The following is a 13,873-nucleotide window of genomic DNA, read 5'->3' on the forward strand; positions in this document are numbered from 1 at the left end:
GATGACGTCCCCTTTGTCCTCCCCCACACGCTAACATGAGGGCAGAATATTGGCAACACCTCTGAATGGAATGCAGCCCGGTACAACACCACCACTAACCATGACCTCAGTGCCTAAGCACATAACTTAATTAACACCTCGATGACAGTTTTAACAGAAACTGAACATTATAGGCATAATAAAGGTCAACTTTATGGCAGAACAGTTGTATTGGATTGGATAAGATGGTACAGGTGTACCGAATAAATGTGAACACTGAGTGTATTTCGCTGTGTTTACCGAAATAAAGTGCAATTAATCCCCGTTTAACCAAAACACAAGGATACAGGACCTTCAAGGCTTTGCCGAGCTGGTAATCCAGGTTTGAGGTTAGTCAGTAATTTTGTGTAAACCGCCCATTTACTGTAAATCATTTTGCAGACTCCGCCCTCTGCTGGCAAAATATAAAACGGTCGTTCCAGTCTTTTCCAGATTGTTTCTTTTGGTAAAACGTTAGTATAATTTTGGCCATAAAAAGCTCGGGCTTGTGATCAAAGACGCCTTCTTTGTTGAGTTTCATCGCGTCCTGGACGTCTAAGACACCAAACAGCTTCCCTGGTTTAAATCCAGCTGGGTAAATAATCAAAATACGGATATAAAAAGCAATCTTAATCAGGAAACGACAAGAAAACTGGCTGTAAAATTTTTAATCAATGCAGAGACTGTTTTCTTTCCAAATGGGAGCCTGAGACCAAATAAAGCTTCTATATATCTGGTTATCAGATTTCTCATAACTGGGGGTATTTGAAGTGTTACAGCGAGCTCGAGTAACATATGTCACAACCATACTCAAGCTCCCCTGAATAGAGGGATTAAAAAAACAAAAACACAAACAATGCACAAAAAAACTAAATGATATGACCAAAAAAAGAAAAAAAATACATCCGCCTCTGCAGCCATTAAATCGGACAACGAGGAATAGTTTTGAGCAAGAACAAAAAATGCTGTTGTCACCGCACACTTGCCTTTTAGCTGAGCAGGCCAGAAGCAGAAGTAAAAGAGAGATTTGAGGGATGGATCTGGGCTACGCTGTTTCACTTCTGCTTTCGCCTGTTTAGATGGAACAAGAGCTGCTGCTGCCGCAGTGAGTAGAAAAAGTCCCTGAATGAGCAGGAGGTATTTTACACCCTTCGCCTCCGTCGATATGTTTGAATAATGAGGAAGAAGAGCATATCGCTACAGGTGAGTGGTTCCCCCGTTTTTGAAAAACCACCTTGATATTCTTATGAGTGTTTGAAGTGTCTGTGGCATTGATTTGTTGCACTTTGTGGTAGTTTCTGCCTTCAATGTTATCTTTTTATTCACATGTTATGTTTAAGTAATGTGAACCTGTTGTTTTAAGCTCATGTTCAACTACAGTTGATTGAGACATTATTTTTTTCAACTTTAAGACTAAAATGGAAATAGTTTAGTCCTCAGGGGAGGGACAAAATGCAGGTTGCTTATTACTTAATGTTATAGAATATTACCATCCAGTTCATCAACAAGAAAGTATGCGAGCGCTGAATCAAGAGATTTTGAAAAAAGAAAAATTTGACCACAGTAAGCTTCACAGAGTTAGCTGTCATGGCAGGACTGTTGTATTTTTACATTTTACTGGTGTTTCTATTATTTTGTCCACTCTCAGGGCTTTCTGCTGCATGTTGAACAACAAAGGAATGTGGTTTCCTGCAGTGTGTGTACCTGTATATGTGAATGTAGTCACTTTTAACAGCTTTGTGCCCCTGGGTAAAACATGAAACCACTGTACATTTAAAAGTGGGCCTTAGAAGAAGAAACTAGAAGCTCCTCCGAAGACATTTTTGGTGAGTTAAGAGTCTGGACAGAAAGAAAAAAATAATGTTTATCACCCTGACAGACCCTGCTACCACCAGCTATGGCTCATTTTTATTTACTTCCTGGAATGCACCTTGTAGGGAGAGATGAGATGAAAAAAAGATTTTTAAACCTAAAGTTGAAGAGAAAAGTCTTTGATACACCAGTGTTATATGTTATTTAGGTTATTTAAGTAATTTCTCAAACAAAAATGCCCAACATTCTCTGGTTTTAAGTTGAGGATCGTTAGGATTTCCTGTTTTTGTCAGTTTTACAAGCGGTTTTTAGATTATTGGTCACAAAACAAGCTATTTGAAGGTATCATCATAGGCGCTGAGAAATTTTGATGGGCATTTTTCACTGCTTTCTGTCATTTTATAAACCAACAAAATTGAGTTATTGAAAAATAATCATTTTTTTTTCAAGTTTTGAGTTCTAGATCATTGGCATCGGTATAGGAAACACAGGAATCTATTCAGTTAATTTCTTATACTAAGGCCCACTTAATTACAAAAAGCACAAATCTAGAATTAAATCATAAAGTACAGTATAATTTAGGTTTATCAGTAATGAAAAATAATTATTGTTGCACCCAAGACAGTTCAATACATGGTACACGATCTGATACCGATACGTTTGTAATGAAAAGCCTACAATACGCCGTGATTCATTATTGATAGGATCTGATCATTTTACTTGTTCAAGAAGAAGAGTGTATGCATCACTTTGACTGAAAGTAAAAGAAAACCATTGCTTCCTCAATTCTTTCAAATACTAAAAAAGGAAAACCCTAGAAAGTTACAACAACAGTATAAAAACATGGGCAGTGGTACAATGGCAGGAATTTAGCCTGCGTTTTATAAATACTGAGGTCAGAAATCCTAATCCTACCAGAGCCACCACACCACCCTAAAGAAAAAGATGACAAGCCGCAACCCCCCCCCCCCCCAGAGTTAAACAAAAATTATTTTAATTTTCTTAATTTTCTTCATCCATTCAACTATTATTTTATTTGAATTTTGTCTAGCTAAATGCTGCTTTTAAGCCTTCTCCACACAGCCAAGATAACACTCGGACACACTAGACACTAGATCCCTTTATTACATTTGAATTTAAAGCTGCTATAATCAAAATTTCTGTATTGACAGTGGATCCAAATAGTATTTGAAATGTGAAAGGTGTCACTGATAGTGACAAACCCACAGAGAAATATCACCCAACCCTGCAGATCCTCGCAGCTCTAAAGAGCTTTTGAACATAATTTCACTTGTTTTTTCGGTTTTACAGCCTGCTACTTTAAAGTTTTCACTCTGATAGCATCTTTTTTATCTGCAGCAGGCAGATTTTTCCAGGTAAAAAAAAAAAGCTTTCTCCTTACAGAGGTAGAAAGACAGTGAATATTGGACTTAAATTCATCAGGTGGACAAAAAAAGGAACTCCATCTGAAAGCTAAGCTAGCTATCTTTAAAGATGATAACATGTTGGTGCAGTGTTTACAGCTTGTTTCTGCAAAAAAAAAAAAAAAATCTTTTTATACCGGTTTAAGTTTAAGTCTAATCTAAAAAACGATTGTAAATTTTGGGAAGTTGCACTGTTAGCTATGGCCTTTTATACTTGGTAGCAAAGAAATTTAGCAATATCCACAATGCTACAGCATATAAAGCATGTCCTTGTAAATAAAACTGCTCATGGCTACCTGGGATCTGTTCATTTTTACACCCCTAATCAGGTTGAAGTTTAGTTAGACTTCAATAGAGTCCCTTTGGCAAAACTGGGCACATTCTGGTAACTGGTAAACTGGTAACCTCCTGACCTCTAAGCTGACCTGACCGAGGAGTTAATTAAAACGCAATGATAAAATGGTCCAAATTGAGCTTATCTAAAACTTATTGTTATAACTGTGAACATAAAATAAAAATGAATTTCATGGAATTTTATTCTCTCAGGCCTGTACAGGTGTAATTGTCATTACCGTGAATAATTTCCTCCTCCGGTGAATATGGCACTGTCCAGCAGTCCAACTCCAGTGTTGATTGGAGACTCCAGCCTTGGAGTCTGGGAGGTGATTGGCTCCGGGGGGTTCGGACAAATCTACAAAGCCAGGCATCAGCAATGGTGCTGCGATGTGGCCATTAAGCTGCTTCATTATGACGATGGGTTAGTAGTTACAAAGTATTTATGTTTGCTGCAATTAAAAGAAGTGGAAATTTACTGACAGCACAAACAAATACCCACACAGGAGCAGTTCCTCTTTGCTGCGCGAAGTCAACATGATGCGTCTAGGCAGCTGCCCATATGTTATTCAGGTCCTCGGGGTCTTCAAGGGTCGACTGCCAAACTCTGGACCTTCGGCACAGCTCGGTCTGGTCATGGAGTTCATGGAGAGAGGATCGCTGGCCACTCTACAGGTATCTTACATACCTATCTACTGTATATCGGCTTAATTCCTTCTTTGCTCTTTAGTCATGTTAGTGTGTGTGGCTCTATGGATGCCGATGTAAGTGGGTAGGTTGACCCACCACTGTGGTCCAGACTGAACTATCTTAATGACTGTTGGATGGATTGACATAAAATTTTTGTGCGGATCGTTATGGTTCCCAGAGGATGAACCATACTGATTTTGGCGATCCCTTGACTTTTGTTGTATCGCCACCATGAGGTTGATGTTTTTGTTTTTTTGTAAAATATCTGTCAACTATTGAATAGATTGCCATGAAATTTGGTACACATGTTTATGGTCCCCAGAGGATGAATACTGATCATTTCGATGATCATCTAGCACCACCATCAAGTCAAACATTTCACTTACCTAGTGAAATATCCCCACATCTACTTAATGGATTGGCACAAAATTTGGCAGACAGTCATGGTTCCAAGAGGATGAATCTGGCTGTCTCTGGCGATCCCCGACCTTTTCTCTGGCGTCACAAAGAGGTTGACATCCAACTGCTGGATTGACATAAGATTTGGTACATGCATTCATGACCTCTAAAGGATAAATTATAATCACTTTGTTGATCCCTTAGCTCTTCATCTAGTGCCATCTTCAGCTGAAAATTATACGGAATACTGATACAGAAACTACTACTTTTTATTATGAAAACTGGCTAATGTACAATCGTGTACTATCACTATCAACAGGACACCTTACGTGGAACTCCACCATGGCCACTGGTCTTCAGACTGGCTCACCAGGTGGCTCTGGGAATAAACTTCCTCCACAGCCTCTCCCCTGCCCTGCTCCACCTGGACCTGAAGCCCAGCAACGTGCTACTGGACTCCTATCTCAATGCCAAGGTGAGTCCGTGGCTTTCAGGGAAGGCCAGGTCTGCCGCAAACTTACTTTATTGTCCTTCTAGTTTGTGCTCAGACACAGACATGGTTTTCCCCTTTGGGTTTGGACTTGATAATAAGCAGAAATGGCATTTATTACAGAAAAGGAAGTGGAAGAGTTGTACTATTTTACAAGAGACAAACCTCACTCCTCAGTAAACATTAATAAGGGAAGCAAAACAAACTTTGGAATCTCAACTAGAATTTGAAATAAAGTTTTGTGCGTTTGAACAGAGTCTGGCTGCTCAGCATGAGGTCGAAATGACTCACCCACATGTGAGTCTGTGTGGTTTAAGAGGTTTACGTTAGGATAAGATTTTGATCATCACTGTGCTATTACTAATTTTATGAAAATCTCAGAAGTAATTGGAGAACTACCCATCACAGTTTCTTAAAGCCCACAAGGAGACGTCTTCGAGTGACTTGTTTAGTCCACAGCTTTAAAAGATTCAGAATACTATCACATTGGATAAAGCAAATCCTCACATTTGAGAAGCTGGAACCACAGAATATTTGGTATTTTTGCTTGAAAATGACTAAATGATTGAGCCATTAATAAAATATTTTTCTGTTTATCAACCAATCGATTAATGGACTAATTGTTTCAACTCTAATCCTAATTTGAACGCTTAATCTATGAGTTTGTGTTCACCCTTTGATGGATGGAAACATTTTTTTTTGTTCAGACTGGTTCCCTGCTTTCTGTCTTGTACTGGAATTCACTCCAGCCGCCCACAATCCTGAATGCATTTTGAAGGGTGCACGTTAAGAAACAATCAAACAAACAAAACCCAAAATACAGTATGTCATTAAAACAGTCTGCCATTTTTGCGTTTTCACTGACGTTTGTGCTCTCTCTCTGTGTCTTTCTCTCTTCACCCATCTGCTTCCTTCCTCCCTGTGCTAATTTTGTTCTCCATTCCTCCTTTTCTCCAGCTTACCGATTTCGGCCTTGCCAAGTTTTATCACAGCGTCACCCGAGTTTCCAAGAAGGACAGCGAAGAGGAAGGAGGGACGATCAGCTACATGCCACCAGAGGCTTTTGACGTATCGTACAGCCCTACACGAGCCTCTGATATCTACAGGTACAAGAGCACTGAACAAGGCTTGAATAATAGTTATTTATTTGTCATATGAGAATTAATAACAACTCCTGACTTTAGATTGACAGGCTTTACTCTAGGGAAAATACAAACAGGATGTAGTGACAAGAATAGTACATCAATCTGGGTAATTTATCACCGCCAAGCAACTTTGTGCAAGCAACTCAGTGTCAATGAGTTTTGTTTTGTAGAAATCAAGGCTAAAGCATACACTTTATACATTATACACACTTGTTAAACACAGGTTTAGTCTTGGCAGGGAAGTCAAAAATAACAGCGGTGTAGACGTTTAACACGTAAGGGAAACTGGTTCCAGGTAGAATATATATTAAAAAAAAGAAAAAAAAGAAAAAAAAAGCATTTAGAGCGATCGATAAAACTTCCACGTACTCAGGTGACTTCCTCATCCGACAGACTGCGCCCAAATGTTCAATGCTTCCCTCTGCACGCCCACATATTCTGGCGACGATGATACTGTTTCTGTTATCCATGTCCTAGCTCCCATGAGGGTCACTTCACTGATGAAGACAAATTGCGAGCCAAGTACTACAATAAACCTGGGTGTGACTGTTACGATATAGGTAGTGATTGTGGCATGTAACCCTCTCGGTCTCTCTTTCAGCTACGGTATACTCCTGTGGTCCATTGTCACAGGGAAACAACCATATGCAAGTAAGTGACCATTACGTCTCTTTAAACTGCCTTTCATGGCCTCTCTAAATCCTCTACTTACTCCTCAACTTCTTCTTTCTTGCTCTTTGTTTTTCCCATTTGAGTCCTACGCTACCTTTTGCACAATGGCACATGGTGCCAGAATGGCAGGACTTCCCATGCGCAAACACACCGAAGGGTTTCTTTTCCTGGCTCTCAACTGTAGTCCATTGTGTGTTTAGTCGGCACAGGTGAACCACGGCTTGTAAGCAAACAAGTCACGTGGACTAAGATGTGTCTGGTTTATTGGAATTTTAACAGCATCTCATCCCAGCAGAAGAGTCTTTTACCTTAAAGCCAGTATGTGTAGGATTCTAACGGGATTTTAGCAGAGCTACAACAATTAGTTGATTAATTGATTGACAGAAAAATAATCAGCAACTGTTTGTTTAAATCACGTTTCAAGTAAAATTTGCCAAACATTCCCCAGTGTCAGTTTTTAATTTCTGAGGATGTGCTGCTGTTTTCAGTCTTATGTGATTGTAAATTGAATATTTTTTTAACTGGCTGAACTAAACATGTAATCTGATGACACTGCCTGTGGCTTTGGGAAACTTTTCACTGGTCTCTGACATTTTATAGACCAAACAGTTGAACGATTCATTGGGAAAGCTAACGGCGCATGAATCAATAATACAAATAATCGTTAGATGGAGCTCAAGATATTAGCATCTTTCTAAATATTCAGAAAATGTTATATGTAGAAAAGTTAAGACTGTCAGTGAAAAGTGGTGCACTCTGTTTGCTCCTCTCCACTCATTAATCTCACGGAAAGAGACTAGTGACACGCACTTTTGATACAACCACTAGAGGGGCGCCAAAGTCGATAATTTTTAAATGTAAAAATAAAATAATGCTTTCCTATGTTCACCAGCTAGTCGCTAACTTTGCCTGCCTGCCATTTCGGGCTCGACAGTGGGTTTATCAGAGCGTGTTTGATGTACACTTAGTTATTTAATCCATTGTTAATATAAAGATATTGGTTAGTGCATCTTTAATGTAAGTATAAAGAAATATCTGAAAATGAGAAGTTGTGCAGATGCTTACAATATATCTGGGTCACAGGACATAGTCTCCCAAACCTCCAACACCCTTTTCTAATCCTTCCTACTATAGATGCAATGTCCAGCATAGTGCGGTTCCGCATCCCCCAGGGAGATCGTCCGTCGCTAGAAGAGATCAGGTGCCAGGCTGCTGGGCGCGCAGGGTTGACGGGACTGATGGAGCTCATGAAGAAATGCTGGGAGGCAAGACCCAACCAAAGGCCCTCCTCCTTTGGTAAGAAAACTACCCGGTTTACCATGAATATCACCCTGCATATCAAATGTAGAGTAGAATACCTTGATAAAAATCGGCTGATGTACTGGCAGTGTTGGTCCAACGGTCACTTTGGGCCAGACCGAAATATCTCAACAATTATTGGATTGATTTTTATGACATTTTGTGAGGACATTCGTACATTTGCCCAGAGGATGAATCCAACTGATGTTGTTGAGCCACTGACTTTGCCCTCTTAGCCACTGAACCGCAGTGAGCTGTAAAAAAAAGCTCCAAACCATTGGGCCAAAACTGGAAAACACTAAGGAGAAGGTCAGCAAAGAATAGCGTAAACTCCTGTGAATGATGAGTCTCGATCAGTGTATAGTTGAAAATGAGCGCGGTGTCACAGACTCCCGCTCAAGAACGGGTGCTGGGGGAGGTGGGCCGCTCACCTCTGATTAGGGGGCGTTAACAATTTTTTAAATATAAATTTCATGACATAAATAAGTCCCAAGCGGTTGACTCTATGTCGGCACTGGCCCCGCAAGGTTCATGAAGACTAAACCAGTAGGCGGCGCATTGGGCCATTTTCAACCCGTGAAATGCCGATTTTTATAACTTTGGAAAGAGATTTCAGTATCAGCTCCAGCACTGATGTGTTTCGTCGCAGCGCAGTCATATCATTTAGTTTACCGCTCAAAAGAACACGTTGAAGTGTGCGGGACCTCTTTGATATTTTGTGATGGGCTGTGCCCTAGCGTTGACCCTTTACGCTCTCTCTGTGTTGTTGGCAGACTGTACAACTGTTACAGAGGAACTGTATAAGATGCACAAACATTCCGTTCATGATGCCGTCCATCAAGTGCTGAAGAAACTGGTAGGCCTCAAATCTCTCCACAACAATGCTGGTCATGCTGAGAGGCTGTAAAAATTTTGAGATGATGCAGCAAATCACTGTTTTCATTAATCATTTAGGTCAATGCCTGATTCGTGCTTTCTCTTCCTCTTTTCCAGGAGCAAAAGGAAGAAGACAGAATAGCAGAACAGGTTCAGCGGGTTCATATTACTCAGGTTTCAGGTCTGTTTGGTCATTAAATCTTTTTTTTTCCCCTCACCACTTTTAAAGATGATTTTTTTTTTTTTTTACTTTTCTTTGTGCTTATTTGCTTTCTTGCCTGAGAGTTAGATTTAAAAATTGCAGACCAGGTGATGGCTTTAGCTTCATATTTAGCATACAGACATGAAAGTGGTATCAATCTTCATTATGAGAAAATAAGCTAATTTCTCATAATGTCTAACTGTCTTAAACTCTTGGTGTTCTGTGATTGTAATGTCTTGTAATAAACCTCTCAATAGTATAAAAAAAGCCCACTTATTAGCTTTTCTGCAGCTTTCAAGCACATCCAACGCTCTTTGTGAGCTAGGAATAGGAACTTTAGTTTACAGTATTTGGTCAAAACACTATCGCCAAGGTCAAGAAGAGGTTTGACTGACTAAGTTTTATCAAGTCTGTTAAACCAGATTACGATTGCTGATACAAGATAACAAAAATGTCATTTTTACACCACCAATTTTCACGTTTCATGTTTTTTTTTATTTTTTATATGGTCTTTTTTCTTTTTTCTCTTTACTCTTTTGCAGTGCAAACCAAAGCTGTGAACATTTGTCATAATGTGCAAACAGGACGCCCACCAGTTCAGGTGAGATTAATGTTGCTTTCTAGCACAGAGTTGATCAAATAGTTTTTCTTTTAAACCGAGATGAACGTTAACAGACTCACAATGCCCTTTTTCTTTTTCTTTGACACAAATTGGTCAATACTGTGGTGTTTCTGCACTGCATGTTTTTTCTTTCTTTTCTTTTTTTTTTTTTTTTTTGCTGCCTCGAGGAAATATTACATGTATCATTTCCTGCTGCACCAGGGGAATTTTCACAGGAGAGAGCTGAGAACACGGCAAATGTAAAAGCTGTGATGAAATACATAAAGTTTGAATCAAGGTCAATCGGTGATAGAATGCATATTAAAATATTTTATTTCAAATTATAGATTTGTCTCATTTTGGAATAAAACCACCATGATTACTTACTTATTTTGGCACAAAATTCACTGTTCAGGCTTTTTTGCATTCAGCTCTCTGTTTGGTGGTTAAAGGAATAGTTCAACATTTTGGGAATTACGCGTCTCCCCTTTCTTGTCGAGAGTTCAGTCAGAAGGTAAAAAACATGACAACGTGAACAAATGAAACATGGAGGCCTTATGTGATTAGTTAAAGTAAATGTTTTAGTATGAACAAATACACACGTTATTATACAGTTTAATGTCGTTTGAGTCCCAATCCAAAGCAAGCACATTAAACTGGCTTAAAATATGTTTAAAGCTATTAAAACCTTTAATCCTTAGTAAAAGCTGTTTAACTGTATCAGCTAGCTGGCCGATAACCATGGTCTCTACTCCTAACCAGCCTTAAAAATTGATCTATTTCCTTTGAATAGTTGGCTGTTTAATCTCCTTCATCTTTAATTTGGAGATTACAACCCACATGAGAAGGAGTTATCAAGTCGGCTAGGCCACTGGTGCACAATAAACAAATAACAAACAGATTTTACTCCTTTTTGTTACAGGAAATGGCTGGCGGTTGGACTGCAAATCAAAGAGACAAAGCAGCGACAGTCAAAGGTAAAGGAAGTTGGTGTCGCGGGCTACATAGGAAACCGCTAACATGGGAGGGAAAACATTTAGGGCACGTTTCAGACAAAGTAATCATCTATCATGGCATAATGTTTCCATGCGTGTTCCCTTGCAGACCTGCCTACACATGCAAACATGTGGCACGTTGACCACGCCTGCTCACCAACACACCACGGTAAAGTGAACGTGTCCTCTGTTTATCCCATCGGTTCGTCACCACCGCCTCCTTCGGCCGGGAGGTCAGCTCAAGGCAGAGCAGCAGAGAATCCCCAGATGGATTCTAGGGAAAACCTCTTTCCACCCTACCACGTGGGTTTTTTTTTTTTAATTTTTCAAATTTTTTTTAATTAATTAATTTTTTTAACCATTAAGCACTGCATTAAAGATTCGTTCCACAATGAGAGGAAATCAGGGAGAAGAGGAAATCTGAAGAAGAAGCCTCCAAAGTACCAACTTAACAACAATCTAATACTTATAATGTGTAGATATATAAACAGGGATGAGATGATAGGAAATTCTGCTGCAGGACATATTGCTGTTGGTACGTGAGAGAAATCATATAATAAGGAGAATTTCATGCCACACTGGCAAGTCCTGAAAACGAAGATGCTCAGGCAGTGAGTGCTTGCACCCCTGATAAGCGCCAGAAGAAAAGAAAAGAAAAGAAAAAGTGGTATAACATCCTGTCAAAGGTTCAATTGCAAACGAAAGACTGCAGCTACTCTATTCTTAATGTACACTGCTTCAGTTAGTGCCTTCCTTTCCCCTGGAGCTCTCTTGCGTTTAAGAGCATTTTTTGTAATTCAAAAGAAGTTTGATTAAATGTTTTTTATTCTTAAGCTCGTATGTACTGGTAAAAGTGAAGGATTTCTACTTTTCAATTTCACTTAAGTCCAAAATTTTTACTTTTATCAGTTTGAGAAGTATGGGTCCTGATGTTTGAAATTGAAAAATGAAAAAACTGCGCAAAATAAAAACAAGCTAAAGGATGTGGTGAACCATTGACTGTGAACAGTCAACTCAAACAATGATAAGGCATTCATGGTGTTGGACTCTTCCGTACACAGAACAACAGCTCTGAACAAACACTGCTGTTGTTTTTCTCTCTCTCTTTTTCCATTTTTTTTTATTTTCGCATCTGCAGCGTCAGTCCTCCAGCCCTGGCAGCTTCCCCTGCAGTCAGCCCGTCGCACGAAAGGTCTGCATCCACCTGAGCAATGTCACCGGATTTCAGAGCGGCACCAACAACATCATGCACATCTACGCCCCCGACCCCACAGAGAGGAAACGGCACCCGACAGCGCCATCGTGTGTCAACCTCCCGCCGCCGCACGCAGGAAGCTGGAAGGACAAGACAGGAGGAGTGGGCTGAGTTCCCATGGAGCTTTTCGATTCTAAGTTCTCTAATTTTCTCTTATAGTTCTCTGTGTTTTCGTTTGTCCTGTCTTGCACAACAGGAAGATCATGGTATTTTAGAGGAGCTCCCTGTATGAAGACTTGGGATTGTTTTTTCTTTATATTGTAAAACTCTTTTTCTGTGTTTGCTTTTCAAATCTGAACAGGATTCAGATAGGGTTTCAGTTGCATGCCGGCTTTTTAAAATGAGTTTTTAAAACGGTCTTTATTTATTCTGCTTCTTTTGTTTGAAAATGTTACACCGATGAGCAAAACCTTCACACCTCCATTTTGCCCTGTCAGCGGTACATATGTTGGGTTTTTTTTTTGGTTGTTTTTTGTTTTTTCACCAACTGTGGTCGACAAATTTCTACAGTCGCAGCGCCAGCCCACCATCAGGTGTGCCAAATCCCCTCAACAACAGATGGACTATCAGTCAAACCAGTTTGATATGTAGTCTGACCTGTTCACAAACAGTGTTTGTTTTAGCAAAAATGCCAGATGCACATGTGAAGATTGACAGAAATTTCTAAACTCTTCAATACTTTCACCATTTTCCTCATGCTGGAAACCCCCCCCCCCCATACTGTGTATATATATATAAGTGCGTTTTTGGACAGTGTAAAGTTTTTTGTACTTGCATTGATTTGGGTTCCTTTTGATAATTAGGCGTCTTTCTTTACAAACTCATGAGGTGCAGCCAAGAAACTTGATTATACTTTTTTAATCGTTACTTTTGTAAACTTTTTTTTTTAAACATGCATTTTTATTAAAAATGTATTTTCTAAGACTATCAAACGCAGGGTTGACATTCAGTATTAGGCGGTTGATGAAATGATGCCACCACAAAAAGTTGACATGTTGAATCTGAATACTTCACTCAGTAGAAGCATGACGTAGCTTCAATGAAGTTTGCAGTATAAAAAAACCAAAATGCTTTATCTTAAAGAATAAGTCTGGTGTTACTCTGTATTTTTCCTATCATCAGCAAATCTCAGGAAAAAAGACTAAACAACAATGATCTGATCTCCCTAAAAAAGTACATGTCTGTTTAAGACCATAAAAAAACACACAGTGTCATCAGACTTGTCCTCTGACTCTGAAGGTACTTTAGTGGAGATAAAAGGGAAACATTAAGAAACCTGGTGATTGTAGCTGTTAAAGAAAAATACAGTTTACTATGATTCTGTTAATGTAATAAATTCTACATTTGTACTCAAATATTGTGGGTGTCATATTTATATTACACTTTTTTTCGTGTTGAGGTCCACTCGTGAATTCAGAGTGTCATTTCAAACACCAAAATCAGTGGGCAGCAGTTTTAGAGCCACATTTTCACAGAGTTTGATTTAGATTTTCATTTTTGAAGAGGTGAAAATTAATCAGCCATTGTTTGGGTGAGTGTTTTTTGAAGCAAAACTGGAAAAAAAAAACTCTCTGGTTTCAGCCCCTCAAATGCGTTTTGGTGCTTTTCTCCATAAATATATACTGAATATATTTTTAAACAGGGTTTTAAACTGTTGGTAAA

The 13,873-nt window shown here is 39.2% G+C and overlaps 1 protein-coding gene across 2 annotated transcripts; it reads left to right on the plus strand.

Annotated features, from left to right (window-relative positions):
• The first annotated feature begins 510 nt into the window (after positions 1 to 510).
• On the plus strand, positions 511 to 13,566 carry ripk3 (receptor-interacting serine-threonine kinase 3). 2 transcript variants are annotated; one of them, XM_040140236.1, is made up of 15 exons: positions 511 to 613; positions 1,098 to 1,221; positions 1,667 to 1,844; positions 3,801 to 4,011; positions 4,094 to 4,262; positions 4,996 to 5,151; positions 6,124 to 6,272; positions 6,913 to 6,962; positions 8,118 to 8,279; positions 9,056 to 9,138; positions 9,276 to 9,339; positions 9,903 to 9,961; positions 10,884 to 10,938; positions 11,066 to 11,259; positions 12,095 to 13,566. In XM_040140236.1, exons 4-15 carry the CDS (start codon positions 3,854 to 3,856, stop codon positions 12,320 to 12,322), a joined length of 1,527 nt encoding a protein of 508 aa, XP_039996170.1. In that variant the 5' UTR covers positions 511 to 613; positions 1,098 to 1,221; positions 1,667 to 1,844; positions 3,801 to 3,853; the 3' UTR covers positions 12,323 to 13,566. The 2 variants fall into 2 exon arrangements, with proteins under 2 accessions (XP_039996170.1, XP_039996169.1); XM_040140235.1 differs by lacking the exon at positions 1,667 to 1,844.
• Positions 13,567 to 13,873: the final 307 nt, after the last annotated feature.

The sequence above is a fragment of the Xiphias gladius genome, chromosome 12 (assembly GCF_016859285.1).
Source record: "Xiphias gladius isolate SHS-SW01 ecotype Sanya breed wild chromosome 12, ASM1685928v1, whole genome shotgun sequence".
NCBI lineage: Eukaryota > Metazoa > Chordata > Actinopteri > Istiophoriformes > Xiphiidae > Xiphias > Xiphias gladius.